Raw genomic sequence first — 25,872 nt, forward strand, 5'->3', positions numbered from 1 at the left:
TCTCCCCTACGATTCCGCCGACAACAGTTGCTTGCGTCATAAATCGCCCGCGTCCATGCCTCGCCCGACCACCCAAACTGCAGGCTCCTTTTTCCATCTTCTGCACTCCCCTCTCCACGACGGCGGCCTAGGTCGGGTCTCCCGATCGCGGTCCGCGTTCGTTCCCTTCCCTCGTCACTCGAGTCCTTTACCCTTCCTGCATCCTTCCGGCCCTCTTCTTCTACCCCATCTAGGTCCCTCCCTCGCTTGCGGCTTTGCTTGGATTTGTCCTGCGACTCCAAGTCCTCCGTTCCACCTGCCGGTCTTCGTCAAAAATTCATGGCTCTTCTTGCCTCGTTTTGCGATGCAGATGTAGTCTACACTGATTGTTCTGTGGTCGATGGACGCACTGGGTTTGCTTTCATCCACGGCGACTACGTTGAGCAGCATTCCCTGCCTTGTGGGAGCAGTGTTTTCACTGCAGAGCTGGTTGCACTCGCTCACCTTTCCTCCTGCCCTGGGGAGTCATTTGTCATATGCAGTGACTCCCTGAGTGGGTTGCAAGCACTCGACCACTGTTTTTCTCGGAACCCTTTGGTGCGCGCTATTCAAGATGCTGTTTTTGCTCTCGCCGAATGTTGTCGTTCAGCGACGTTTGTGTGGACCCTGGGCCACATCGGCATTCCAGGAAACGAACGTGTCGATCGGTTGGCCAAGCAGGCCACCACTTCGCTACCCTCGGAGCTTGGTCTCGTGGAAAGAGCCACCTCTGAATGGTCTGTCTTGAACACGCCAAATAAGCTCCGCATGGTAAAGTCGTCCACGGCCGTATGGAACTCATCCTTGAGGAGCACACGTAGGGACTCAGTTGTTCTCTGCCGTCTCCGAATTGGACAAACACGGTTGACCCACAGTTATCTCCTTCGCCGTGAGGACCCGCCCAAGTGTCGCTGTGAAGCAGGGCTGACGGTGGTCCATCTTCTGATGGACTGCCCTCTTTTAGCCCCCTTGCGGCAGTCCTTTAATTTACCAGCTGCACTTCCTTTAATTCTAGGTGACGGTGCCTCTATAGTTGACTCTTTACGTTTTATTCGTGCAGCTGGGTTTTATCACTCACTCTAGTGTGGGCACTCTCGCATGATTTCTCAGGCTAACCCACTCCAGCGACTTTTAATTGTGACGTGGATACCAAAATAGTGTCTTTTATGGTAATGGTAACAGGTTGTGTTGGTACCTGTATCAACGCTTTCCAGCTGGAGGTTCTTCGTTTGTCGTTGAGTGGTTGACCTTTTCCCTGATCCATCACCCACTGTAGGCTGTTTTACTTTAGTCAACTATTAGCTCTGCTCCTTTTAAGTGTCCTCTATTTTGTGTTATTGCGGTGTTCATTTTAGCTCTGTACCCCTTGGTGTTCCCTCCTTCTGGGTGCAGAGGTTACGCTTTTACTGTATAGGCCTTTCACAAGTGTGTCTGTTTGGAACAGGGGACTGATGACCTCGATGTTTACCCCCCATTAAACCCCAAAACCAACCAACCAATCTATCCCAGGCATGTTCGATAGGGTACACGTCTGGAGAACATGCTGGCCACTCTAGTCGAGCGATGTCGTTATCCTGAAGGGAGTCATTCACAAGATGAGCACTATGGGGGCGCGAATTGTCGTCCATGAAGACGAATGTCTCGTCAATATGCTGCCGATATGGTTGCACTAACGGTCGGAGGATGGCATTCACGTATCGTACACCGGTTACGGCACCTTCCATGACCACCAGCGGCGTACGTCGGCAGGGAATCTCCACCTTGCTGCACTCGCTGGACAGTGTGTCTAAGGCGTTCAGCCTGACAGTGCTGCCTTCAAACACGTCTCCGACGATTGTCTGGTTGAAGGCATATGCGACATTCATCGGTATGATATTGGGCCCATCTGTACCGCGCTGCATGGTCTTATGTTTGGAAAGATGGACCTCGCCATGGACGTCGGGAGTGAAGTTGCGCATCATGCAGCCTATTGCGCACAGTTTGAGTCGTAACATGACGTCCTGTGGCTACTAGAAAAGCATTATTCAACATTGTGGCATTACTGTCAGGGTCCTCCGAACCATAATCCGTAGGTAGCGGTCATCCACTGCAGTAGAAGCCTGTGGACGGGCTGAGCGAGGCATGTCATCGACAGTTCCTGTCTCTGTATCTCCTCCATGTCCGAACAACATCGCTTTGGTTCACTCCGAGATGCCTGGACACTTCCGTTGTTGAAAGCCCTTCCTGGCACAAAGCAACAATGCGGACGCGATCGAGCCGTAGTATTGACCATCTAGGCATCGTTGAACTGCAGACTACACGAGCCGTGTTCCTCCTTCCTGGTGGAATGACTGGAACTGATCGGCTGTTGGACCCCCTCCGTCTAATAGGCGCTGCTCATGCATGGTTGTTTACATCTTTGGATAGGTTTAGTGACATCTCTGAACACTCAAAGGAACTGTGTCTGTGATACAATATCCGCAGTCAACGTCTATCTTCAGGAGTTCTGGGATGCGGGGTGATGCAAAACTTTTTGTGATGTGTATATATGAGGTCTCCATACTCTTCATTCATTTCCACTGAGAAATGTTGCAGTTGACAAAGGAAGAATGCGAGCAACTTCAGAGTTTTTACTATGCATACCAGCAATTTCTTCACGTGCCCCAGGCCTGCACGTTTAGCACAAAGTGCTTTTTGATGCACAGAAAAATGAATGTCGTCGGTCGATGGTTGTATTTTTTTTTTTTTTTTGTCTTTCATTGTCAACTAAATCTTGAAATTCTTTCTGCTTGGCACTGTAATATCATTTCATAGCGAATATATAGTACATGTCGCTTGTGGGAATTGGGAATTCTCATCACTCTCTTCTGTCATTCCCATTCATTTTGTAGAACTAAGACGATAGATCGCTAGACAGTCGCTGTTTGTGGAAACAGCCACTGGACTTGTGAACGTCCCTCATTCCATGAACAAATAGCGAAGGTTAAACAGCGCTGACAGCACGATTCTGTCGAACTCGGAGAGTTGTGCCGACCGAAAAGTGCCACACCGCAATGATAAACGAAATTTCGCGCTGTGCTGAGCACTTCTGAGGAGGAATGAGCAAAGCTAAGTGACAGGCCGGGCCTGGTCCTGCACACGGTGCATGGGTGGAGTTTGGCATGCCGTGGCCGGCAGACGTGTTGAAATTGTCAGCTACGAACGAAGACAAAGCTATGACTACGAATTTGGTGGATGTTATCTCCTGGGACAGGGTTCATCAAACTAACTTTGAGGACATGATTCAGTTTCAGATTATGATTTAATGTCCTCCAAGAGGCAAACAACACATCTACTTTTAGTAGAGGTCACATCTGAACTGCTGCAATTAATCGTGATATCGACAAGTTGCTTGTTGAAAATATTAACTCATTCTGTATTGTGCTGTGTTTCTTGAAAAACGACATTTGAATGAGTATACTCTCATTTTAATGTTAGAATTACGCAGAGGTAACGATGTCATGAACTGATGAGTTGTCGCCTTTCATCCCCTCCCATAAACCCCCACCCCCCCCCCCTCTTCCACACACGCACAAACACACAAGCGCCCCCCCCCCCTCCACACACACACTGTTTACATAGCATGGCGCATGAGATATGACGTCACACAAATGTTAAGGAGAAATCGATATGTTTAAATCTTTATAGGGGACCAGCCAATCATGGAATAGCTTAGAGTTCGTAACAGAATTTTGTTCGAAAATTTTTCTCATATGCTTCCCAACTAAATTACGAGCGTGAGTTCTTGTTGTGCATACGTGACATCCCAGCCTGTCCTTCTGGACAGAAGCGGTTCGTTCCAGTATAAGCCGCTTACAGGGTACGCCTTCAGACCTCTGCTGATTACACTTAATCAATAGTGAACGTTGGAAGCGAGACACGTATGTGGCCGCTGGAAGGTCTTGAAGGGCAGAGCGGAGTTGCGCCTCTCTTGGTTTCCAGTTTTTGAGACCGGGAAGACGCTGTCTTTTACTTGAGCCCAATGCAGGCGGCTTGACGGCCACCAGCCACACGAACGTGAACCGTCACTTCTCCCGTTCCGTATTCCTTAATTATTTTTGTCCAAACTCATAGACTGACAGCAAACCTTTCCTCAGGCTCCAGGAGGAGTCAATTCTGTATTCCGTATACCAACAATACATCCGAAGATGAATGAATTTCATTCTTTTATTTCGCCACCTTCCTTCCGAAGCACACTCGTCCCGCTCCGTATCCTGTACAAATCGTATGTGCAATGACTAACCCAGCGGATTGACTATAGGCGTCTTGAAAATTTAGGTAGGGGGAGGAACAAAAGACATGCGATTTATGGAAACAAGGTACGAGAAGCATTGACAGCGCCATAGGGAGAGGGGGCGGTGTATTGAGTGTTAGCGTAGCATGTTTTCCAGTTCAGTGGTCGTATCTTGGAATCATTGTGATGCATTTAGGGGTGTAATCATAGGTTTCCGAACACTACCAACATTAACACATTCTTGCGGGTCGAGGCCTCCGGTGATCCTTATTTAGACCGGTTTTAATAGGTCATTTCAGAGATTAAGATTGAAAGAAACACATAGTGGTTTGATAACAAAATTTGGAAAATTCTTATAAAACACAGTATATTGCAAAACAAAAATAAACGCGGAAATGTCGTCGGGAAAAAGTTAGTTGAAATTTGTGTGTGCATAAAAATGTTGATGCACAAAGTATGCAACTTCTACCTCCATACGAGGGGCATTCGATAAGTAATGCAACACTTTTTTTTCCTCTGAAAGCAGATTGGTTTTGTTCAGAACTCCAAGACACCAAATTATTGCCCTATCTCTTAGCTAGAAAACTCTATTTTCCAACATAATTCTCCGTCCAATGCGACGCCCTTACGACACCTGACTGGGGGGGGGGGGGGGGGGGGGGCTGTTTACTGGTCGATGTCGCAGCAAACGTCTTGCTGCATCGATAACCTCCTCATCATCGACGTACTATTTCCCGCGGAGTGCACACTTCATTGGGCCATACAGGTGGAAGTAGGAAGGTGTGAGCCGGCCGCGGTGGCCGTGCGGTTCTAGGCACTTCAGTCCGGAACCATGTGACTGCTACGGTCGCAGGTTCGAATCCTGCCTCGGGCATGGATGTGTGTGATGTCCTTAGGTTAGTTAGGTTTACGTAGTTCTAAGTTCTAGGGGACTGATGACCTCACATGTTGAGTCCCATAGTGCTCAGAGCCATTTGAACCATTTTTTTAGGGAGGTGTGAGATCGGAGCTGTAGGGTGGATGAGGAAGAACAGTCCAGTGAAGTCTTGTGACCTCCTTTCGGTCGCACAGACTTGTGCGAGGCGTTGCGTTGTAATGGAGAAGGAGAAGATAGTTTGTATTTTTAGCGACGAATACGCTGAACTCGTTTCTTTAGTTTCCTGAGGGTAGCACAGTACACTTCTGAGTTTATCAATGCTCCATGACGGAAGACAGCTAACAGAGTAACACCGTCAGAGACCCAGAAGACGGTCACCATGACTTTACCGGTTGAGGGTGCAGCTTTGAACATCTTCGTTGGAGCAATGGCGGTGGGGGAGGGGGGGGGGGGTGCCTCTCAATGAATTGCCGGTTCGAAGTGATGAACCCATGTTTCATCACCCCTGACGATGGTCGACAAAAATTGTCACGATTAGCCTCCTAACGCGCTAGCAATTCCGCGCAGATGGTTCTTCGTTGTTGTTTACGGGCTTGTGGTTCAAATGGCTCTGATTGCTATGGGACTTAACTTCTAAGGTCATCAGTCCCAAAGAACTTAGAACTACTTAAACCTAACTAACCTAAGGACATCACACACATCCATGCCCGAGGCAGGATTCGAACCTGCGACGTAGCGGTCGCGCGGCTCCAGTCTGTAGCGCCTTTAACCGCTTGGCCACCCCGGCCGGCTTACGGGCTTGTGTTGGGCGGCGAGGAACCCATCGGGCACAAACCTTTTAACTACCACAACTGGTGGACGAGTACGTCAGCACTACCAACAAAGACGTCCAGTTGTGTAGCGAGGTTTTTGATGGTGATCCGTCGATCACCTCCAATAAGAGTGGTGCTCGTGCCAACAGTGCAGCAGTCACAGCTGTGTAAGGCTGGCCGGTACGCAGGAGACCGGACAGGTTTGCGCGATCTTGTTGTGATGATGACAGATGCGTCGCCAAATGACTTACCGTGCTTTTGTTCACTACTCTGTAGACATTCTGTAGCCGGCCACGGTGGCCGAGCGGTTCTAGGCGCTCAGTCCGGAACTGCGCGACTGCTACGGTCGCAGGTTCGTTTCCTGCCTTGGGAATGGATGTGTGTGATGTCCTTAGGTTAGTTAGGTCTAAGTAGTTCCAAGTCTAGGGAACCGATGACCTCAGATGTTAAGTTCCATAGTGCTCAGAGCCATTTGAACCATTTGAACATTCTGTAAGCGTCTATGAGTATATGCGATGCTCTGGTTTTCTGCCTAAAGAAACTTAATGACAGCTCTGTTTGGAACCGCCGGCCTCTGTGTTCGAGCGGTTCTAGGCGCTTCAGTCCGGAACCGCGCTGCTGCTACGGTCGCAGGTTCGAATCCTGCCTCGGGCATGGGTGTGTGTGATGTCCTTAGGTTAGTTAGGTTTAAGTAGTTCTAAGTCTAGGGGACTGATGGCCTCAGATATTAAGTCCCATAGTGCTCAGAGCCATTTTTTTTTTTTTTTTTTTTTTTTAACGCACATCCGTTACAGACGCCTCGTATAGCTCTGCCAACTATCGTAACTTCATGAAACAAAATCCACATGTTTCAGCCGAAACTGGCCGAGGAATGAAATATGTTGCATTACTTATTGAACGCCCCTAGTACATAAGCGAAAGCTCTGGGCGAGGATGCCAGAAAATTCTTCTCTTGCACAAAAATCCCTTATAGGATCGAATGGTTGTATTCAGTTCCCCGTCGACCAGTTTGGTTTGGCAATAGAAGACAGCGAAAGGGAAACTGAAGTTTTATATTTCACATAAAAACAAATCACTTACGAAGGCAGATCGTACAGAAATACCATCGTTTGTCTTCTGCACAAACGCTCGCATAGAGGACTTAGAAAGAGGCATCCCTGGCATTGAGAAGGAACTGAAGGAGTTCTACAGTAAGTCCCCAGGTCCGGAAGGAATCCAAATTGATTTTACAGATAATTATCTTCGGCATTGGCCCAGCGCAAAGTACCAAACAACTACAGAAAACCGAAGGTGACTACTGTATATAAGAAGGGTAAAAGAGCGGACCCGCAAAATTACATACCAAGATCCTTAACATCGGTTTTCTCCAGGAGTCTTCAACATATTCTCACTTCAAATATAATAAATTTCCTTGCGAGGACAGTCTTCTGTCCTAAGATCAGCGTGGAGTTAGAAAGCTTCGTCCGTGCTAAACTCAGCTTATTATTTTCTCATACGATAGATATCCTGCGAACCGTGGGCGTTGGGCACCTGGCAGATCCCATATTCTCAGATTTCCGGAAATCGTTTGACACAGCACACGCTTCAGATTCTTAAACGACGGTCCCGGTATACGTAATAGATTCTCCGGTATGTGACTACAGGACTTCTTAAGTGCAGAAAATTTTGTATTGTGGACATCCACAGCTGTAGATCTGTATCATGATGTAAAGATCGCTTCAGCTAAATGATAAATATTTATCTATAAACCAACTTGTTTGATGGTGTTACAGTCACATATTCGGAGATACCTCTGTATGTATTAAGAGCAGAACGTATAAAGATTAAATATAGGCTCAAATGTAGTTGAACTGCATTCTGCCGTGTTTTAACTTGACTACCGACCTCTTAACGGTTGAACAGTTTTATTACAATTTGGACAGTGTGTGTGGGTAGTCTATTAGTTATCGCTTGAACTAAATAATGAAATAAATGTGAGTACATAATTTTCTTATATAGTCCCGTGTACAGTTCAGCTACATTTTAACCGATACTGGATCTTTAAACGTTTTGCTCTTGTTTGTATACACAGGCTTCCCTAGAGATGTAACTCTAACGCCATGTAGCTATTTGTTTCATAAATAATTATTTATCATACAGCTCAAGCGGTCTTTTCATCATGATACTTCTTAAGTAATAGAATCCCTTTCGTTATCCTCGACTGCGAGTGTTCGTGAGAGATAAAGGTTTTCTTCCGGAGTGGCTCAGGAAAGTGTAATGGAAAAGCTCTCGTTCTCTGTAGACGCAGAAGATATGCCAGTGAGCAGCCATGTGGATAGAATATCTGTTTGATGTGATGGATGGCTCTGAATGTGTAAAAATCTAAGTTAACGGAGGTTCAAAATGGTTCAAATGGCTCTGAGCACTGTGAGACTTAACATCTGTGGTCATCAGTCCCCTAGAACTATTTAAACCTAACTAAACTAAGGACATCACACACTTCCATGCCCGAGGCAGGATTCGAACCTGCGACCGTAGCGGTCACGTGGTTCCAGACTGAAGCGCCTAGAATCGCGCGGCCACACCGGCCGGCTAACGGAGGTAGTAGAAAAATAATCCTGTAATGTTCGAATACAGTATTTGTAATGTGCAGCTAGACGCAGTAACGTTGCAAAGCGATATGAAATGGAACGAACACGTAAGGTCGATTGCAGTGAACGCGAATGGTCAACTTCGATGTATTTGGTGAATTCTAGGGAAGTGTAGATCATCTATAAAGGAAACCGCGAACACTGAACTCGTGTGCGACTCATTCCTGTGTACCGCAAGGGTGTTTGGGATCCTCGCCATGTGGGATTGAAGGAGGACGTTGAAGCAATTGAGAGGTGTGCTGCTGAATATTGTGGGTGGAATACTTATTGAACATTTCGCCCATAAATAATGGCATCATGAGGACTGTATTATTTAATAAGTATAAATAAAACAGTTTACTGCATGAGACACTTAATTATTATATAATACTTAGTGAACTCAAGTAGGAATCCCTGACGGATAGAGGACGGTCTTTCAGTGAGACACGATTGAGAAAATTTAGAGGACCGGCATTTGCAGCAACCGGCCGAACAATTCTACTGCCATGAACGTACATCTGGCTTAAGGATCGCGTAGAGAAAATAAGAGAAATCGAGCTCGTACGGAAGCATACAGACATTCGTTTTTCTCTCGCTCCATTTGCGAGTAGAACAGAAAAGGGGATGACTTGGTGTGGTACTAGGTATACTGCGCCGTGCACCGTGTTTTGGCTTACGAAATATATGTGTGCGTGTGTGTATCCAGATGCAGAGAATTAATCCCGGCGTGCCGATAAACGTCTCGTAGCAAATCTTTGGAGCAATAAGTCGCCCCAGGAGCGCGGAAATTACGGCCGCGATCGCGAGTGGGATTTCGCGCGACTCTCTGACGTCCCCGAGGACGAGAGAATAAGGGACATTCTTCTAGCATCTTGCTATGAGACGCCGAGAACCATAACGCCCTAAGCACATCATCGTCAATCGTGAGACTGTAACATTTATTTATGCTTCTGACATCTGTTGATCTTATGTTGAGTTAGATTTACGTGAACATAACTCCGTCACTGGTTTCTCTGATATTCACTTAAATTTGGGCTCGACGATGGTGTGGTTTAGGCCCTTATGGTTCTGAAAACCTCATGTGATGAATAATTCAGCAACTCCACGAATTTATTCCTTTGCCGCGATACACACAATTCAGCGACAGTTTTCTGTCTGAAAAGGACACGTAGTCTAAATCAGCAGGCCAGTTGATTGTAATATTGTGGGGGTTAGCTGGTATATGGTTACGTACCTCTCCCCTCCTTTCCATAATTCATTCTGGGATACTTTTTGAGGAGTGTCCACCATCGGTTCTATACTTTCCTGAATCTCTATAATTTTTTACACTTGCCAATTTGTGGTAGGAAACGCTATTTTTTACACTTCCCAATTTGTGGTAGGAAACGGAAAGATGTGCTGCGTAATTAATATGTCACTTGAACTCTTTTATGTCACATGCTCGTAATGTTGAAAACATTCAGCCTGTTGCACACCTCGCTGTTGGACATCTGTGATGTTGTTATGCTATTGAAGTTCCAATTTGCGAATCGCACAGCTCACGTTTTTTCATTCGCTATGTCTGTAAGACAAACACTTCTTAAGGGTTGGTCGTTAATGCCGTCTCAATTGGTGGTTTATTAGAGAAGCTGTGTAGGGAAGGATATGCGTGGAGTCATGCATGATGTACAGGGATGACTTGTTTGTTGCAGACTTACCAGCGGATCAAGGCGAACCGACAGAGCAGGCTGCGCTTGAAGAACCGCAAGCGCAAGGCGGACGAGGCGACGTGCCCCGTGTGCAGCGAGCGTCTCTCAGGAAGCGCCGACGAGCTCAACGCGCACGTAGACGCCTGCCTGCGCAAGGTCAGTCTCATACCTACCTACACTCCCATGTGTCCAAGTTTCTCTTCTTATTCGTTTTACGTCTTATATGACTAGCCAGTACTTAACTATCTGTTTGAATACCATTCCTTTCCCTTGCTGTTTTGAAGATAATTTCCTTTCTTTTAGCTCCAGTGGAAAAATAACGTACACAAGGGTTACAAGAAGAACCGCTTATCATTATTATGGAGTAATGAATTTCGCGCACGCAGCAGTAACGACATAATTGTAAGGACACATTTCATCTATTCTTTAAAGACAGTGCATCGGTGCTGTTACATCTTTCATGGTTCTTCCCTTTACTAGTACCAGGTCTACAGTTTTACAGATTTTAAAAATTACGTGAATCCTTACAATCGTTATAATCATTGTGGTAACTTCTCTTTTTATTTTTTAACGTAGTGTAAATAATAGTGTGACTTGCTGACTCGAGCGACGGATCAGAACAGTTCAGGTTATCATTGGAACCTGACAGTTGGAATTAGCCCAATTAATGAGTATGCTCTGGTAGGTGTTAAAGAATTTCTGTACGGCTCTAGGTATTCATTCTGGCATCGGAGTTTGTGCAGACACGGAGCTTTTTGAATAATTAGAAGTGTGCGCCGGGTCTGTGTCCTTTATGGACAATGCTGCATCCGTTCTCACTGACAAACTCACTGCTTCAGCCTGCTTTTGCTTTTCCTCCACTGTCCTAAAACCCATAGGGACTCCATGGCAAACCAGGCCCCGTTTCGGTCTGCGAAGAAAGCTCCACATCACATGAGGGTAAGTGGAATTCCGAGTCCTAATGCTTTAAAATTAATACGAATATTGATTCAAATAATTTGTTTTGCGGGCATCGAATTAAATGAGCTCACTGTATACACTGTCGTGTCAGATAATTATGACCACCACCTAGAACTGTGCTGGACGTATCTCATGTGATAACCACTGACGAAGTGATATATATCACGGGACTAACAAGCTGTCTTTAGGCATTATGAACAGAGCCGTCATGAGTAAAGAAATGGACGAATCAAGTTTGTGAAAAGGAGTGACTATGGGCCTTAGAGGGCAACGGCCGTGCCGCAGTACTAACACCGATTCCCGTCGGATAACCGAAGTTAAGCGTTGTCGGGCTTGGCTAGCACTTGAATGGGTGACCGTCTGTATTTGTCGACCGCTGTTAGCAAGTGAGGTGCACACAGCCGTTGTGAGGCGAACTGAAGGCTACTTGACTGAGAAGTAGCGGCTCCGGTCGAGAAAACTGACAACGGCTGGGAGAGCCGTGTGCTGACCACATACCCCCCCCCCCCCCCCCATATACGCCTGCTGGGATGCCTCTCAGCTGTGGGTGGCACATAATCTGTCGGTACCATTGGGCCTTCCGAGGCCTATTCGGAGGGTGTATACTGTTTTTTATCAGCTTTAAAGCCAAGTGAGCACTAATTCGGAGAAAGCGAAGTTTGTGAACTGCCCGTGTGCCCTTGTTGTGAAAGTACATCGTGAGTGCACAGCTGTGAAAGTGCAAAACGGTTGTTGCCATTGATTCAGATGTAGTCGCCAACTGCGACACTTCGTGAAAGCCAGTCGACACGCATTGTGGAACCATTCAAATAAAGCACGAGTTAAATAAACTCGTGTCTACGACAGGAGTTTAGGAGATCCTTGTACGTAGGGGCCCCGAAGCAGACACACTGTGTCTGAAACAGTTTTAACACCATTGCATGTATGGAAGTGACTTGCGTTGCTCGTGCATTATCGTAACTGAACTACTACCGATAAGAAGCTATCAGATTTTCCCCGAGGAAGCAAGTTTTATACTATTTCGGATGGACGAGTGTTGGCGTCTCCGGAGAAAAACTTCAGAAAAAAATCGCGTTGCACTGTCTCTGCAAGAGCACATGGCCAAGCGTTAATGTCTGGTAAATGTTTACGCGGTCTTGTGTAGGATCCTCTTAGCAGATATGGTTAGTAATCCATCCTCAGAGATCTCATTCGTGCATTCATAATTCCGTGTCTTGGAGAGACGAGGTGTTTCAGCAAAGTAATACACCTTGTCACCCTGTTCCAAACTGTCGCTCGTCTTGGTACGGTAACCATAAACTTACTTTTAGAAGAGTCCGTTAATGACTGGAAGAGCGCGATCGAGACACTAAAGCAGTCCTTCTACTCCCAAATACCGGGATATTAAACCTATTCAACATTGTGGGGCCAACACGACCGCGTCCGCTGTGGGAATCCGTTGGCACCCTCCGACAGCTGCGGGTAGCTCTGCGGACAGCATAGCTTCAGGACACTAATTTGACTTGCTAGTACCCGACTCAGTAATCTGTAGCTTGTGTGCCTGTTGTCTGTTATATAAACCGCGGTTATTCCAGGTTCTGGTTGGTGATTATAATAATGTGTCTTGACAGTGTACAGTGAAAACACGGAATGGTCGCATTTAGGAGGAAGACCGAACACCGAGCACAGGAAGCAGTAATTAGGGCTGAGAGTAGTGTGATGCACCGAGGTGAGGAGCGGCGCGTGTCTCGTTTTGCAGCACGGCGACGGCGACGGCGATTCGGACGAGCCGGTGGACGTGGAGGGCGGCGTCTTCACGGAGTACGAGTGGGCGGGGCAGCGGCGTGTGCGCGCGTCCGCGCTGCTCGTGGGCGGCTACGCGGCGGCCGGGCTGGCGACGGCCGCGACCACGGCCGACGACGCCGACCACGGGGACCTGGTCGTCGACGGCGACGACTCCGCCACGCTGGGGCCCGCGCAGTACTCGGAGGCCGACGTGTTGCTGCCCGCCGCCGCGGCGCGCGAGCGGCGAGCGCTGCGACACGCCCTGCTCAGGTAGCGTGCTTCCTCTCCACTCTTCCGTTTTCATGCCGGTCCTCGTAAGTACACTACTGGCCATTAAAATTGCTACACCACGAAGATGAAATGCTACAGACGCGAAATTTAACCGACAGGAAGAAGATGCTGTGATATGCAAATGATTAGCTTTTCAGAGCATTCACCCGAGGTAGGCGCCGGTGGCGACACCTACAACGTGCTGACATCAGGAAAGTTTCCAACCGATTTCTCATACACAAACAGCAGTTGACCGGCGTTGCCTGGTGAAATGTTGTTGTGATGCATCGTGTAAGGAGGAGAAATGCGTACCATCACGTTTTCGACTTTGATAAAGGTCGGATTGTAGGCTATCGCGATTGCGGTTAATCGTATCGCGACATTGCTGCTCGCGTTGGTCGAGATCCAGTGACTATTAGCAGAATATGGAATCGGTGGGTTCAGGATGGTAATACGGAACGCCGTGTTGGATCCCAATGGCCTCGTATCACTAGCAGTCGAGATGACAGGCATCTTATCCTCATGGCAGTAACGGATCGTGCAGCCACGTCTCGATCCCTGAGTCAACAGATGGGGACGTTTGCAAGACAACAACCATCTGCACGAACAGTTCGACGACGTTTCCAGCAGCATGGACTATCAGCTAGGAGACCGTGCCTGCGGTTGCCCTTGACGCTGCATCACAGACAGGAGCGCCTGCGACGGTGTACTCAACGACGAACCTGGGTGCACGAAGGGCAAAACGTCATTTTTTCGGACGAATCCAGGTTCTGTTTACAGCATCATGATGGTCGCATCCGTGTTTGGCGAAATCGCGGTGAACGCACATTGGAAGCGTGTATTCGTCATCGCCATACTGGCGTGATTGTATGGGGTGCCATTGGTTACACGTCTCGGTCACCTCTTGTTCGCATTGACGGCACTTTGAACAGTGGACGTTACATTTCAGATGTGTTTCGACCCGTGGCTCTACCCTTCATTCGATCCCTGTTAAACCCTACATTTCAGCAGGATGATGCACGACCGCATGTTGCAGGTCCTGTACGGGCGTTTCTGGATACAGAAAATGTTCGACTGCTGCCCTGGCCAGCACATTCTCCAGATCTCTCACCAATTGAAAACGTCTGGTCAATGGTGGCCAAGCAACTGGCTCCTCACAATACGCTAGTCACTACTCTTGATGAACTGTGGTATCGTGTTGAAGCTGCATGGGCAGCTGTACCTGTACACGCCATCCAAGCTCTGTTTGACTCAATGCCCAGGCGTATAAACGCCATTATTACGGCCATAGGTGGTTGTTCTGGGTACTGATTCCTCAGGATCTATGCACCCCACAGCTGAGAGGCATCCCAGCAGGCGTATATGGGGGGGGGGGGGGGGGGGTATGTGGTGAGCACACGTGAAAATGTAGTCACATGTCAGTTGTAGTATAATATATTTGTCCAATGAATCCCCGTTTATCATCTCCATTTCTTCTTGGTGTAGCAATTTTAATGGCCAGTAGTGTAAATCAGTGTCGGCGGATGGGAAGCATAGCTCGGAAATCAGCGAGTCTGAAACAAAGTATTGGATTGGTGCATCAGTTTGTAGCGGCTTTCCGCTAGTTTAATGAGTATAACAGATATACACAATAGAGGCGTTAGTCACCAATAATATATTCTCCTTCGCCATTTACAGCAGTGTGGAACGCTGAGGTACCTTTTCGGTCCTGCAGTTGTAGAATCGCGTGGTTTTGAGGCGAAGGACTCGTCGAACCATGTTCGGAGCGCATCTTCATCCGAAAAGGAAATTCCTTCAAGGTTGTTCGAGAGAGAGCGGCAAAGGCGAAAATCTGAGGGCGCAATATCCTGTGACTAATGCGGGTGCAGAATGACTTCAGAATGCGGGCGGGCGTCATCGTGGAGTAGCGTCACTTTACGCAGTCTTCCTGGTCGTTGTGCTCGGACTGCGTCTACAAGACGTTTCAGTTGTTGACAATAAATGTCGGCGGTGATGGTTACGCCTCTGGGAAGCAATTTGTATTACACCAAACCGTCGTGTTCCATCAGATGCGTAACATTATCTTTTGTGGATGCGCGCAGGCCTTTGTACGAGGAGTTGCCGCTTTGTTTGGGTTGAAATGGTTCAAATGGCTCTGAGCACTATGGGACTTAACATCTGTGGTCATCAGTCCCCTAGAACTTAGAACTACTTAAACCTAACTAACCTAAGGACATCACACACATCCATGCCCGAGGCAGTATTCGAACCTGCGACCGTAGCAGTCGCGCGGTTCCTGACTGAGCGCCTAGAACCGCTAGACCACCGCGGCCGGCGTTTGGGTTCCACCATTCCTTTCTTTTCCCTATGTTAGCATAGACACACCATTTCTCGTCACCAGGAACGATGAAGGATAGGAATGGTCGGTGTCGTTCACGAGCCAGTTGACGACGAGCAACCAGAGATGCACATATGGCCATCCACTGATTTTTGTGATTTTGGCTTAGAATATGCGGCACGCATACACCCGATTTTTGAAGCTTCTCCATTGGATGCAAGTGTCACATTATGGTGGAATGATCACAATTCATCACATTTGCCGGTTCTCGAGTACATTGACGTGGATCATTGTAGATTAATGCGTTTAAACGATTTTCATCAAACCCCGAAGGTAGTCCTGAGCGTGAAGAGTCACTAATGTTAAACGGTCCTTCTTAAAACCAGAAATCCATTTTCTTGCCGTACGCTGTCCAGTGTCACCGCTCTAATGGATTGAAACAGAAGAATATGCCGCAAATGTTCCGATCTCTCCACTTGCCACTCCATTTTCTAGCGTCCACAGCTCCACTCACTATCTCCAAATGACAGAATGACACTATTTAAAGTCACCCGAGGTAAAAGAGTACTACTGTATATTGCAGACTGTAAATGCAATAGTTGGGACTAACACATTAACGTCTAATGAGCTACCATCTTCGAGACATCTCGTTTCCATCGACGGTGTGGTAAGTGCAAGGCGCACTTTCAGTTATTGCTTTGAGCAGTTCACGAGGATCCCAGCTCACACATATTGACCACATAGGGCCTTTTGTAAATTAGCGTCACACTGCGCTTAACGGATCATTCACAATCAGTAGTTCAGAATATCGAGAAATGAAAGCAATGGTGAACTACAAATGAAAAATGACAATCGGTAAATAAATCCATAGCAACGGGAATACCAACATGCAAAACAAAAACGCTACGAACTTACGCGGCAACCTAATATTATTTTGTTGACGGAATCTCTGTAGAGACGAGCTACGATGTTGAAGGCAAATCTCGAATTTTGATTTGAGCAGCATATTCGTGTTACTTGGTATAAAAGAGTATGCCTTTATATTGCAGGAATACAGCCTTCTTTACGTGTCGTCAGTTTGTGTAATGGGGATTATATTAAATTGTTATTAATCGTAAGTAGTATACAATGAACAAGCGAAGCGTGTGCCTGGAATGGCAGTAGTACAATTCGGAACTGATGTCCAGTATACCTGGGCGTCTTTATCCGTTAGTGTATTGTATAATGAAACGGATTGTAAACGTTTCTATTTAAGTTTCGACCGTTGTATTTAAGTTCCCAACGTCTACCAGTCACTAATTATTCAAACACATTTATTGTTTCATGTTATCTGAAGGCTATGGCGTTAGTCAAACATGTAGCAGTCCATTAATAGGTGTCGTTAATATGATTTAAGCACTGTGCTTACGAACGTTTTCGTTGTCGGAATCAGTACTGACAAAGCACTACAAAGTGAATTTAAAATTTCATAAATTTAATCGTTTGTAGCTGATTCACTATTTGTCTTACTTGCAGCCCCAGTTACAATAACATGCTATCTAATGACAAAAAAGTTCATTTTATTTAGGACAAATACAACCGGAAAGTAAATGTGAATATAATTTTTCCCCTCTGCCTTTGCAGCATGTCTAACCTCGAATCGTCCTATAAACTCTCCCAGGGCTTGAGCCAGTAATGGCCGGATACGAATATGGCGAAACCGTGGTTCACCAGCTGTGGACTGGTCAACGCCGCCATTCCTGTGTTAGCGTAAACCATGGACATGCTTCGAACACTACCGTGGAGGGCGGTGGTAGAACGTTGTGTGTTTAGAAGTGCGTGAGGATGGCTAAAACCTGTATGAGGAACCTTAACCTCCAGGGTTTTTGTATGTCCATCCTTGTGACCAATCGTCTGCGGGACTTCATTCGTTCACTTACGTAATAAAATGAGACACCTACAGCCGTCGTTTTGATGTTATTTTATTATATTGCAACCAGTTTCGGTGTGTCATTATGCCATTTTCAGGCCTTAAGTGACGCTGAGCAGGTGAACTCCAATCGTATAAACATCTATGACCTGGCTTCCGCAGAATACTGTAAAAGTGATGTTGTGACTGCAACCATCAACAGACAACCGCTAGTATAGTTTCGACTTCATGTACTAAGAGCGCTGCTGTTGCGGCACATGACATGGCGACCCCTAAGCTTAAGGAAGTTAGTGAGCCAGGCCCGTGGGTCATCAAAGGTAGCCCACGCCTGTTATAGATCCATAGCTAGTCGTGGGAACGTATATGGATCCTCAGAGACGTAGAAACAAATGTCCGAACTGTTTGGGTGGCCCATTAGAGATCACCAATACCCACACAACTACCAATGGGACGACATGTCGAAACCTTCCCTGAAAAAATGTTTTTACACGGTAACAACAGAATGAAAACATGAAGTGTTAAGCTTTTAGCTGCCAACACGGAATGCGAATACTTTTCTGGATGTTGAAGTTACTCATCTTCGCCGAACTTAGAACTTTTAATACCGCTTTTCTACCTAGATGAAGGAGCTGTGACGAGTCAACGGAATGTCGCGTAAAGCGGGAACCTCACGGACATTTCAGGCGCTTTAACCATACGAAAAATATCACATATCATGAATTTCGTAGATAACTAGCGTTTCATATCGCAAACTAAACTGTTGCAGATGAAATTTTTACTAAGGTGACCAGTAGAGAACAAAGACAATGCAGGGTTTTGACATTATTGACGTCTTCCATCACTTCAGTCGATAATTTAATTGCCGGCCGTTGTGGCCGAGTGGTTCTAGGCGCTTCAGTCCGGAACCGCGTTGCTGCTACGGTCGTAGGTTCGAATCCTGCCTCGGGCATGGATGTGTGTGATGTCTTTAGATTAGTTAGGTTTAAGTAGTTCTAAGTCTAGGGGATTGATGACCTCAGATGATAAGTCACAGAGTGCTTAGAGCCATTTGAACCATTTGATGTTTTAATTTGTTGAAAGGGAGTAGTATGTACAGGCATGTTATTTTATGGCAATTCTTGTAGCACAGCTCTTACGACTGTTTTTGAATTTTTTACATATATCACAATGAAAGAGTTTCCTCTTTATCCATTATAGTCGTCATAAAAATGTGAATTATCTACTGAGAGACGAAACCGAACGTTTTTCGTGCACCAGACACTCGTAACAAAAGAATCATTAATACATTTATGCACTTCGCAGTTGTTACAAGTTTTATTTACACAAATTTCGGTAGAGTAAGAAATGGCCCTGCATATTGTGCTCCGTACCACGCGTAGTTAATCAATTTCGCCAACTATGGCCGTGCAAACTGATAGCGTATAAATGACTGAAAATTTAGAATACTGTTCTGCTGATAAACCGGAAATGACAAATGCCTATCGGCAATAACGTTGTCCAGCAGTTTCTTGAAAAATTGTCGACGAGAGAGAGAGAGAGAGAGAGAGAGAGAGAGAGAGAGAGCGAGAGCGAGAGCGAGAGAGGGGCTGAATCACTGTAGTTGTTCCCGGGGGGAATCCGACAGCATAGTCGCGAGTGCGGTACTATTTCGAAACAAATGAGACACACTGTTGTCAGGTCCATTCACGTCCTTTGACATTACGGTCTTCAGGGGGGACGGGTTTAATGGGCTGCTGGACTCCTGAATCTGTAGAAAATATCCCTTGGGTGTCTTCTGTGAACATCATATCGGGGTAACGCCAGTGCAGTTGTATCGGTTTATGTGATGTTGTTGTTGTGGTCTTCAGTCCTGAGACTGGTTTGATGCAGCTCTCCATGCTACTCTATCCTGTGCAAGCTTCTTCATCTCCCAGTACCTACTCCAACTTACATCCTTCTGAATCTGCTTAGTGTATTCATCTCTTGGTCTCCCTCTACGATTTGTACCCTCCACGCTGCCCTCCAATACTAAATTGGTGATCCCTTGATGCCTCAGAACATGTCATACCAACCGATCCCTCCTTCTGGTCAAGCTGTACCACAAACTTCTCTTCTCCCCAATCCTATTCAATACTTCCTCATTAGTTATGTGATCTACCCATCTAATCTTCAGCATTCTTCTGTAGCACCACATTTCGAAAGCTTCTATTCTCTTCTTGTCCAAATTAGTTATCGTCCATATTTCACTTCCATACAAATACTTTCAGAAACGACTTCCTGACACTTAAATCTATACTCGATGTTAACAAATTTCTCTTCTTCAGAAACGCTTTCCTTGCCATTGCCAGTCTACATTTTATATCCTCTCTACTTCGACCATCTTCAGTTATTTTACTCCCGAAATAGCAAAACTCCTTTACTACTTTAAGTGTCTCATTTCCTAATCTAATTCCCTCAGCATCACCCGACTTAATTCGACTACATTCCATTATCCTCGTTTTGCTTTTGTTGTTGTTCATCTTATATCCTCCTTTCAAGACGCTATCCATTCCATTCAACTGCTCTACCAAGTCCTTTGCTGTCTCTGACAGAATTACAATGTCATCGGCGAACCTCAAAGTTTTTATTTCTTCTCCATGGATTTTAAAACCTACTCCGAATTTTTCTTTTGTTTCCTTTACTGTTTGTTCAATATACAGATTGAATAACGTCGGGGAGAGGCTACAACCCTGTCTTACTCCCTTCCCAACAACTGCTTCCCTTTCATGTCCCTCGACTCTTATAACTGCCATCTGGTTTCTGTACAAATTGTAAATAGCCTTTCGCTCCATGTATTTTACCCCTGCCACCTTTAGAATTTGAAAGAGAGTATTCCAGTCAACATTGTCAAAAGCTTTCTCTAAGTCTACAAATGCTATAAACGTAGGTTTGCCTTTCCTTAATCTTTCTTCTAAGATAAGTCATAAGGTCAGTATTGCCTCACGTGTTCCAGAATTTTTCGGAATCCAAACTGATCTTCCCCGAGGTCGGCTTCTACTAGTTTTTCCATTCGTCTGTAAAGAATTCGTGTTAGTGTTTTGCAGCTGTGGCTTATTAAACTGATTGTTCGGTAATTTTCACATCTGTCAACACCTGCTTTCTTTGGGATTGGAATTATTATATTCATCTTTAAGTCTGAGGATATTTCGCCTGTTTCATACATCTTGCTTACCAGATGGTAGAGTTTTGTCAGGACTGGCTCTCCCAAGGCCGTCAGTAGTTCCAATGGAATATTGTCTACTCCGGGGGTCTTGTTTCGACTCAGGTCTTTCAGTGCTCTGTCAATCTCTTCACGCAGTATCGTATCTCCCATTTCATCTTCATCTACACCCTCTTCCATTTCCATAATATTGTCCTCAAGTACATCGCCCTTGTATAGACCCTCTATATACTCCTTCCACCTTTCTGCCTTCCCTTGTTCCCTTATGCTCTCCCTGAAACTCTGTACAACCTCTGGTTTAGTCAGTTTATCCAGGTCCCATCTCCTTAAATTCCCACCTTTTTGCAGTTTCTTCAGTTTTAATCTACAGGTCATAACCAATAGATTGTGGTCAGAGGCCACATCTGCCCCTGGAAATGTCTTACAATTTAAAACCTGGTTCCTAAATCTCTGTCTTACCATTATATAACCTATCTGATGCCTTCTAGTATCTCCAGGATTCTTCCATGTATACAACCTTCTTTTATGATTCTTGAACCAAGTGTTAGTTATGATTAAGTTATGCTCTGTGCAAAATTCTACCAGTCGGCTTCCTCTTTCATTTCTTAGCCCCAATCCATATTCACCTACTACGTTTCCTTCTCTCCCTTTTCCTACTACCGAATTCCAGTCACCCATGATTATTAAATTTTCGTCACCCTTCACTATCTGAATAATTTCTTTTATTTGATCATACATTTCTTCAATTTCTTCGTCATCTGCAGAGCTAGTTGGTACATAAACTTGTACTACTGTAGTAGGTGTGGGCTTCGTATCTATCTTGGCCACAATAATGCGTTCACTATGCTGTTTGTAGTAGCTTACCCGCATTACTATTTTCCTATTCATTATTAAACCTACTCCTGCATTACCCCTATCTGATTTTGTGTTTATAACCCTGTACTCAACTGACCAGAAGTCTTGTTCCTCCTGCCACCGAACTTCACTAATTCCCACTATATCTATACCTATCCATTTCCCTTTTTAAATTTTCTAACCTACCTGCGCGATTAAGTGATCTGACATTCCAAGCTCCGATCCGTAGAACGCCAGTTTACTTTCTCCTGATAACGACATCCTCTTGAGTATTCCCCGCCCGGAGATCCGAATGGGAGACTATTTTACCTCCGGAATATTTTACCCAAGAGGACGCCATCATCATTTAATCATACAGTAAAGCTGCATGCCCTCGGGAAAAATTACGGCCGTAGTTTCCCCTTGCTTTCAGCCGTTCGCAGTACCAGCACAGCAAGGTCGTTTTGGTTATTGTTACAAGGCCAGATCAGTCAATCATCCAGACTGTTGCCCTTGCAAGTACTGAAAAGGCTACTGCCCCTCTTCAGGAACCACACGTTTGTCTGGCCTCTCAACAGATACCCCTCCGTTGTGGTTGCACCTACGGTACGGCTATCTGTATCGCTGAGGCAAGCAAGCCTCCCCACCAACGGCAAGGTCCATGGTTCATGGGGGGAGGGGTTTATGTGATACAGAAATGAAATCTTTTATCATTTCAGCTGTGTCTATTCCCTTTACAGTAGTAGTAACTGGCTCGCTGAACTATAAAATATCTGTAGCATTGTTTTGTGTGCCACACTATGAAAAAAACTTTGCAAGTTTCTCAACTGTTAATTGAAATAAAGATCAATTCTAAATGAATTTATTGTAGAAGTTAAGCATGACAGTGTTATTCACTGCTCTATTTGGGAAGTATCTGTAAAATAGTTTGGAACGTAGTGTCATTTCCCACTAGACACACAACAGACTGGAGTAGACGAATAAATAAATCGTACCGATTGTGAATGAATGAACACGCTTACGACGGATACGCCCGTCGAACCCACTTAACAAGCTAATATACTTCGACACTAATTTTAGGGTTGGGGATGGGAGCGACCAGAACAATTGCGCTGTGAGATCATTTTTAAAGTGCAAGGAACGTGCGGTTTGTAGAGGCACAGCCCCTCTGCCGCAGCAGTTTATTTGCGGTATGGAAGCCTCCAACTCTTACGGTTAACCGCAGCCGCGTCATGGCCAGATGAATGGGGCAGAACAGAACGGTGAGCAACAGTTGATATGCGGCTGAGCCAATTCTGCCGAAAAGCACTTCCAACGTTCGTTTTCGGCCTGGTCATTCCCAGAATAATATGATGGGCAAGCGTTTCCACAAGAGGAGGCTTCATATGTGCCTGCGATTGACATAGAATCTTATCGTTAAAATGTGCGTTGTCATTCACTGGAGAGTTGAGTGGCATCTGCGACAAAAATGATCTGTCAGTGTAACATTAGCAGTTTATGATCATCGAATGCGGACGTATCATGCGACCAAAGTAAAACTAACCCCCAAAATGTATTTGGCAGTTCCGGACAGCGTAATTTAAACAAGAAAACTAATCGAAACGAGACAGAGCAAAAGAAAATATTGTTTAAATAGAAGATAGAATGCAAAAAAAGTCTGATAAAATTGCAAAGCCGGTTTGGTGTGCAAGCAGGAGTTAAAAAATCGTAGTGTCAGAACATTATCAAGGACGACTTGCGAAAGCTTTACAGATTTTCTATTCTGTATGGTTTGAAGTTTCCAGACCAACATGAGCATGTTATATTCCACCGGTAGTTTCTAAATAAATTGGTATTGAGGTATTTTATACCTTCATTTTCTAATATGAGGCTCTGAATAGCGTTAATACTGCTATCAGATTTTCTGTAAGTGTATACCGCTTTCAGCGCGTTATGAGAGACCGTGTAGTAACACCATGTCGGAAAGTTGTCCCATCGGCTGTCGAAAATTCTCTCTTCTATCGTACTGCAAATTGGAAGAACATGCGTTTCCTCTTTTCCTATCAAGTATTAGGATATCTTGATTGATCTCTTAATGGCTTGGTCAGGATATGCAGTTGCAGCAACCATCCACAATAAAAATTAAGTTGATATAGTTATATACCTGACGCTATTGGAGATTCCATTGTACCTTTCGTAAGCAACAATCTGCTTCATCGAGTCTGTGCTTGAATCTTTCGAAGCCATGCCTGCAGCCATTTCTGCAGCTTTCTATCATTTGTTTCTACCCTCCCGGTTTACGTAGTAGTGTGTGCTGTTACATGATTACTATGCTAGTACTAGATTTCAGTCATGTTTTCCAACTTGCGTGCTCTTTTCTACTTGATTAGCAGTGGAGTACCGTCCATACCGCTGATATGAATACGTTACTTACCAAATTTTCAATCTTCTTATATATTATATCCTCTTTAGAGCTATTTCTTTTCCAACTTTTTTTATATCTCATTAGTAATCAGTCGACGTTTGATTGAATCTACTTCGTATTTCACTTCTAAGTCATGTACAACCATGACTCGCTCATCGTTTTGTTAATTTTATTTTTCCATCTTTATTTGATAATTTCTGGTACAGGGGATACGCAAAATAATGTGAGCACCCGTGCTTATTTGGGAATGGTTTATTAATTAGGGGTTGGACCCCATTGCCCGTAATACAGCTGCAGTTCTTCTTGGAATACTGGCATATAATGATTGTATAGTCTCCAGTGGAATATTATGCCACTCTTCGATCAGAATGCTTTCTAACACCTGTAGTAACGAGGCAGGCGGAAATCTGCTCCGGAGTCTGCGCTCCAATGCCGCCTACAAGGTTTAGATAACGTGCAAGTCCGGGGAATGTGCTGACCAGGGAAGACGCTGCACGTCAGTTGCATACTCCTCATACCACGATTGTACTGTCCTGGCCGTGTGAATGGGTGCATTATCGTTCTGAAATATGGCATCATTGTTGGGGAATAACGTTCGAACCATGGGGTGCACCTGATCACCTAAAATGTTCGCATAATCGTTGGCTGTAACGCGTCCTTAGAGAGTAATGATGGGACCGCAGAATACCATGATGTGTCTGCCCACACCATCACACTTCCACCTCCATGCTTAACCGTTGGAATCAAGCAATCAGGATTGACACGTCGGACCATATGACGTGTTTCCACTGACCAACCTTCCAGGATTAACGCTCCTGACACCATGTTTTACGCTTCTTTGCGTTGGTTGTCGTCATTAATGGTTTCGTTATGGCAGTTCGTCCATGAATATTCGCTTTGTGGAGTTCTCGGCGGACAGTGTCGATAGATACAGGGTCTCGAAGATGGCTATTGAGCTCTGCAGTCACTTTAGCCGCCGTAGTTTTATGTTGCTTTGACACAATTGGTGTTACCGTACGACTAACTCTGTCATTTAGTTTTGATTTGTGCCCACTACCACGTTCACGCGATGACGTCGTTTCATGTTTTGTGTAGACTGTCATGACTGTTGAAACAGTTGTTCTTGAAACATTCAACAAGTTGGCTGTCGAGATTACTGATGCTCCAGCTAATCGGGCCTCCACAATCTGTCCTCTTTGGAACTCTGTTAGGTCTTTCATTGCACGTCATTGCCTCTGAATTCATATACAAAGTGTACACTACTTGTAAACAACGTGCACACCTATTTTTATCCCAAAACTTCCTGTCGCTCCGTACTTTCCGTGTCCAAGTTGGTGCCTCCCATAGATCTCCCCCTCCCCCCCCCCCCCTCTTATTCAAGAGAATGGAGTCCCGCAGGGCTCCGTATTGAACGTGTCTCTATTTTTAATGGCCATTAACGGTCTAGCAGCTGCTGTCGGGCCGTCAGTCTCACCTTATCTGTATGCAGACGACTTTTGCATTTCGTATTGCTCCTCCAATACTGGTGTTGCTGAGCGGCGCCTACAGGGAGTCATTCACAAGGCACAGTCATGGGCTGTAGCCCACGGCTTCCAGTTTTCAGCCGAGACGTCATATGTCATGCACTTCTGTCGGCGTCGTACCGTTCATCCGGAACCAGAACTTTACCTTTATGACGATCCACTCACGGTGATGGAGACATATCGATTCTTAGGACTGGTTTTCCACGCTCGATTGACTTGGCTTCCTCATGTTCGTCAGCTTAACCGGAAGTGATGGCAGCACCTTAATGCCCTCTGCTACCTGAGCAGCACCAACTGGGGTACAGGTCGATCCCACCTCGGTTGTGGGAGTCTGGTTTATCGTTCGGCAGCGCCCTCGTCGTTGTTTGCTCGATCCAGTGCACCACTGCGGAGTTCGACAAGCGACGGGAGCTTTTAGGACGAGTCCGGGACCAGCGTACTGGAGGAGGCTGGAGTC

At 45.6% G+C, this 25,872-nt stretch overlaps 1 protein-coding gene across 1 annotated transcript in view; it reads left to right on the forward strand.

Moving 5' to 3' along the window:
* LOC126471083 (E3 ubiquitin-protein ligase RNF220-like) overlaps positions 1 to 25,872 on the forward strand; it is a 682,522-nt gene that overhangs the window by 584,781 nt on the left and 71,869 nt on the right. The window contains exons 5-6 of the mRNA XM_050099157.1: positions 10,260 to 10,412; positions 12,955 to 13,250. Coding sequence (XP_049955114.1) covers positions 10,260 to 10,412; positions 12,955 to 13,250 — 449 coding nt within the window. The remainder of the gene's footprint in view (positions 1 to 10,259; positions 10,413 to 12,954; positions 13,251 to 25,872) is intronic.

The sequence above is a fragment of the Schistocerca serialis genome, chromosome 3 (genome assembly GCF_023864345.2).
Source record: "Schistocerca serialis cubense isolate TAMUIC-IGC-003099 chromosome 3, iqSchSeri2.2, whole genome shotgun sequence".
NCBI lineage: Eukaryota > Metazoa > Arthropoda > Insecta > Orthoptera > Acrididae > Schistocerca > Schistocerca serialis.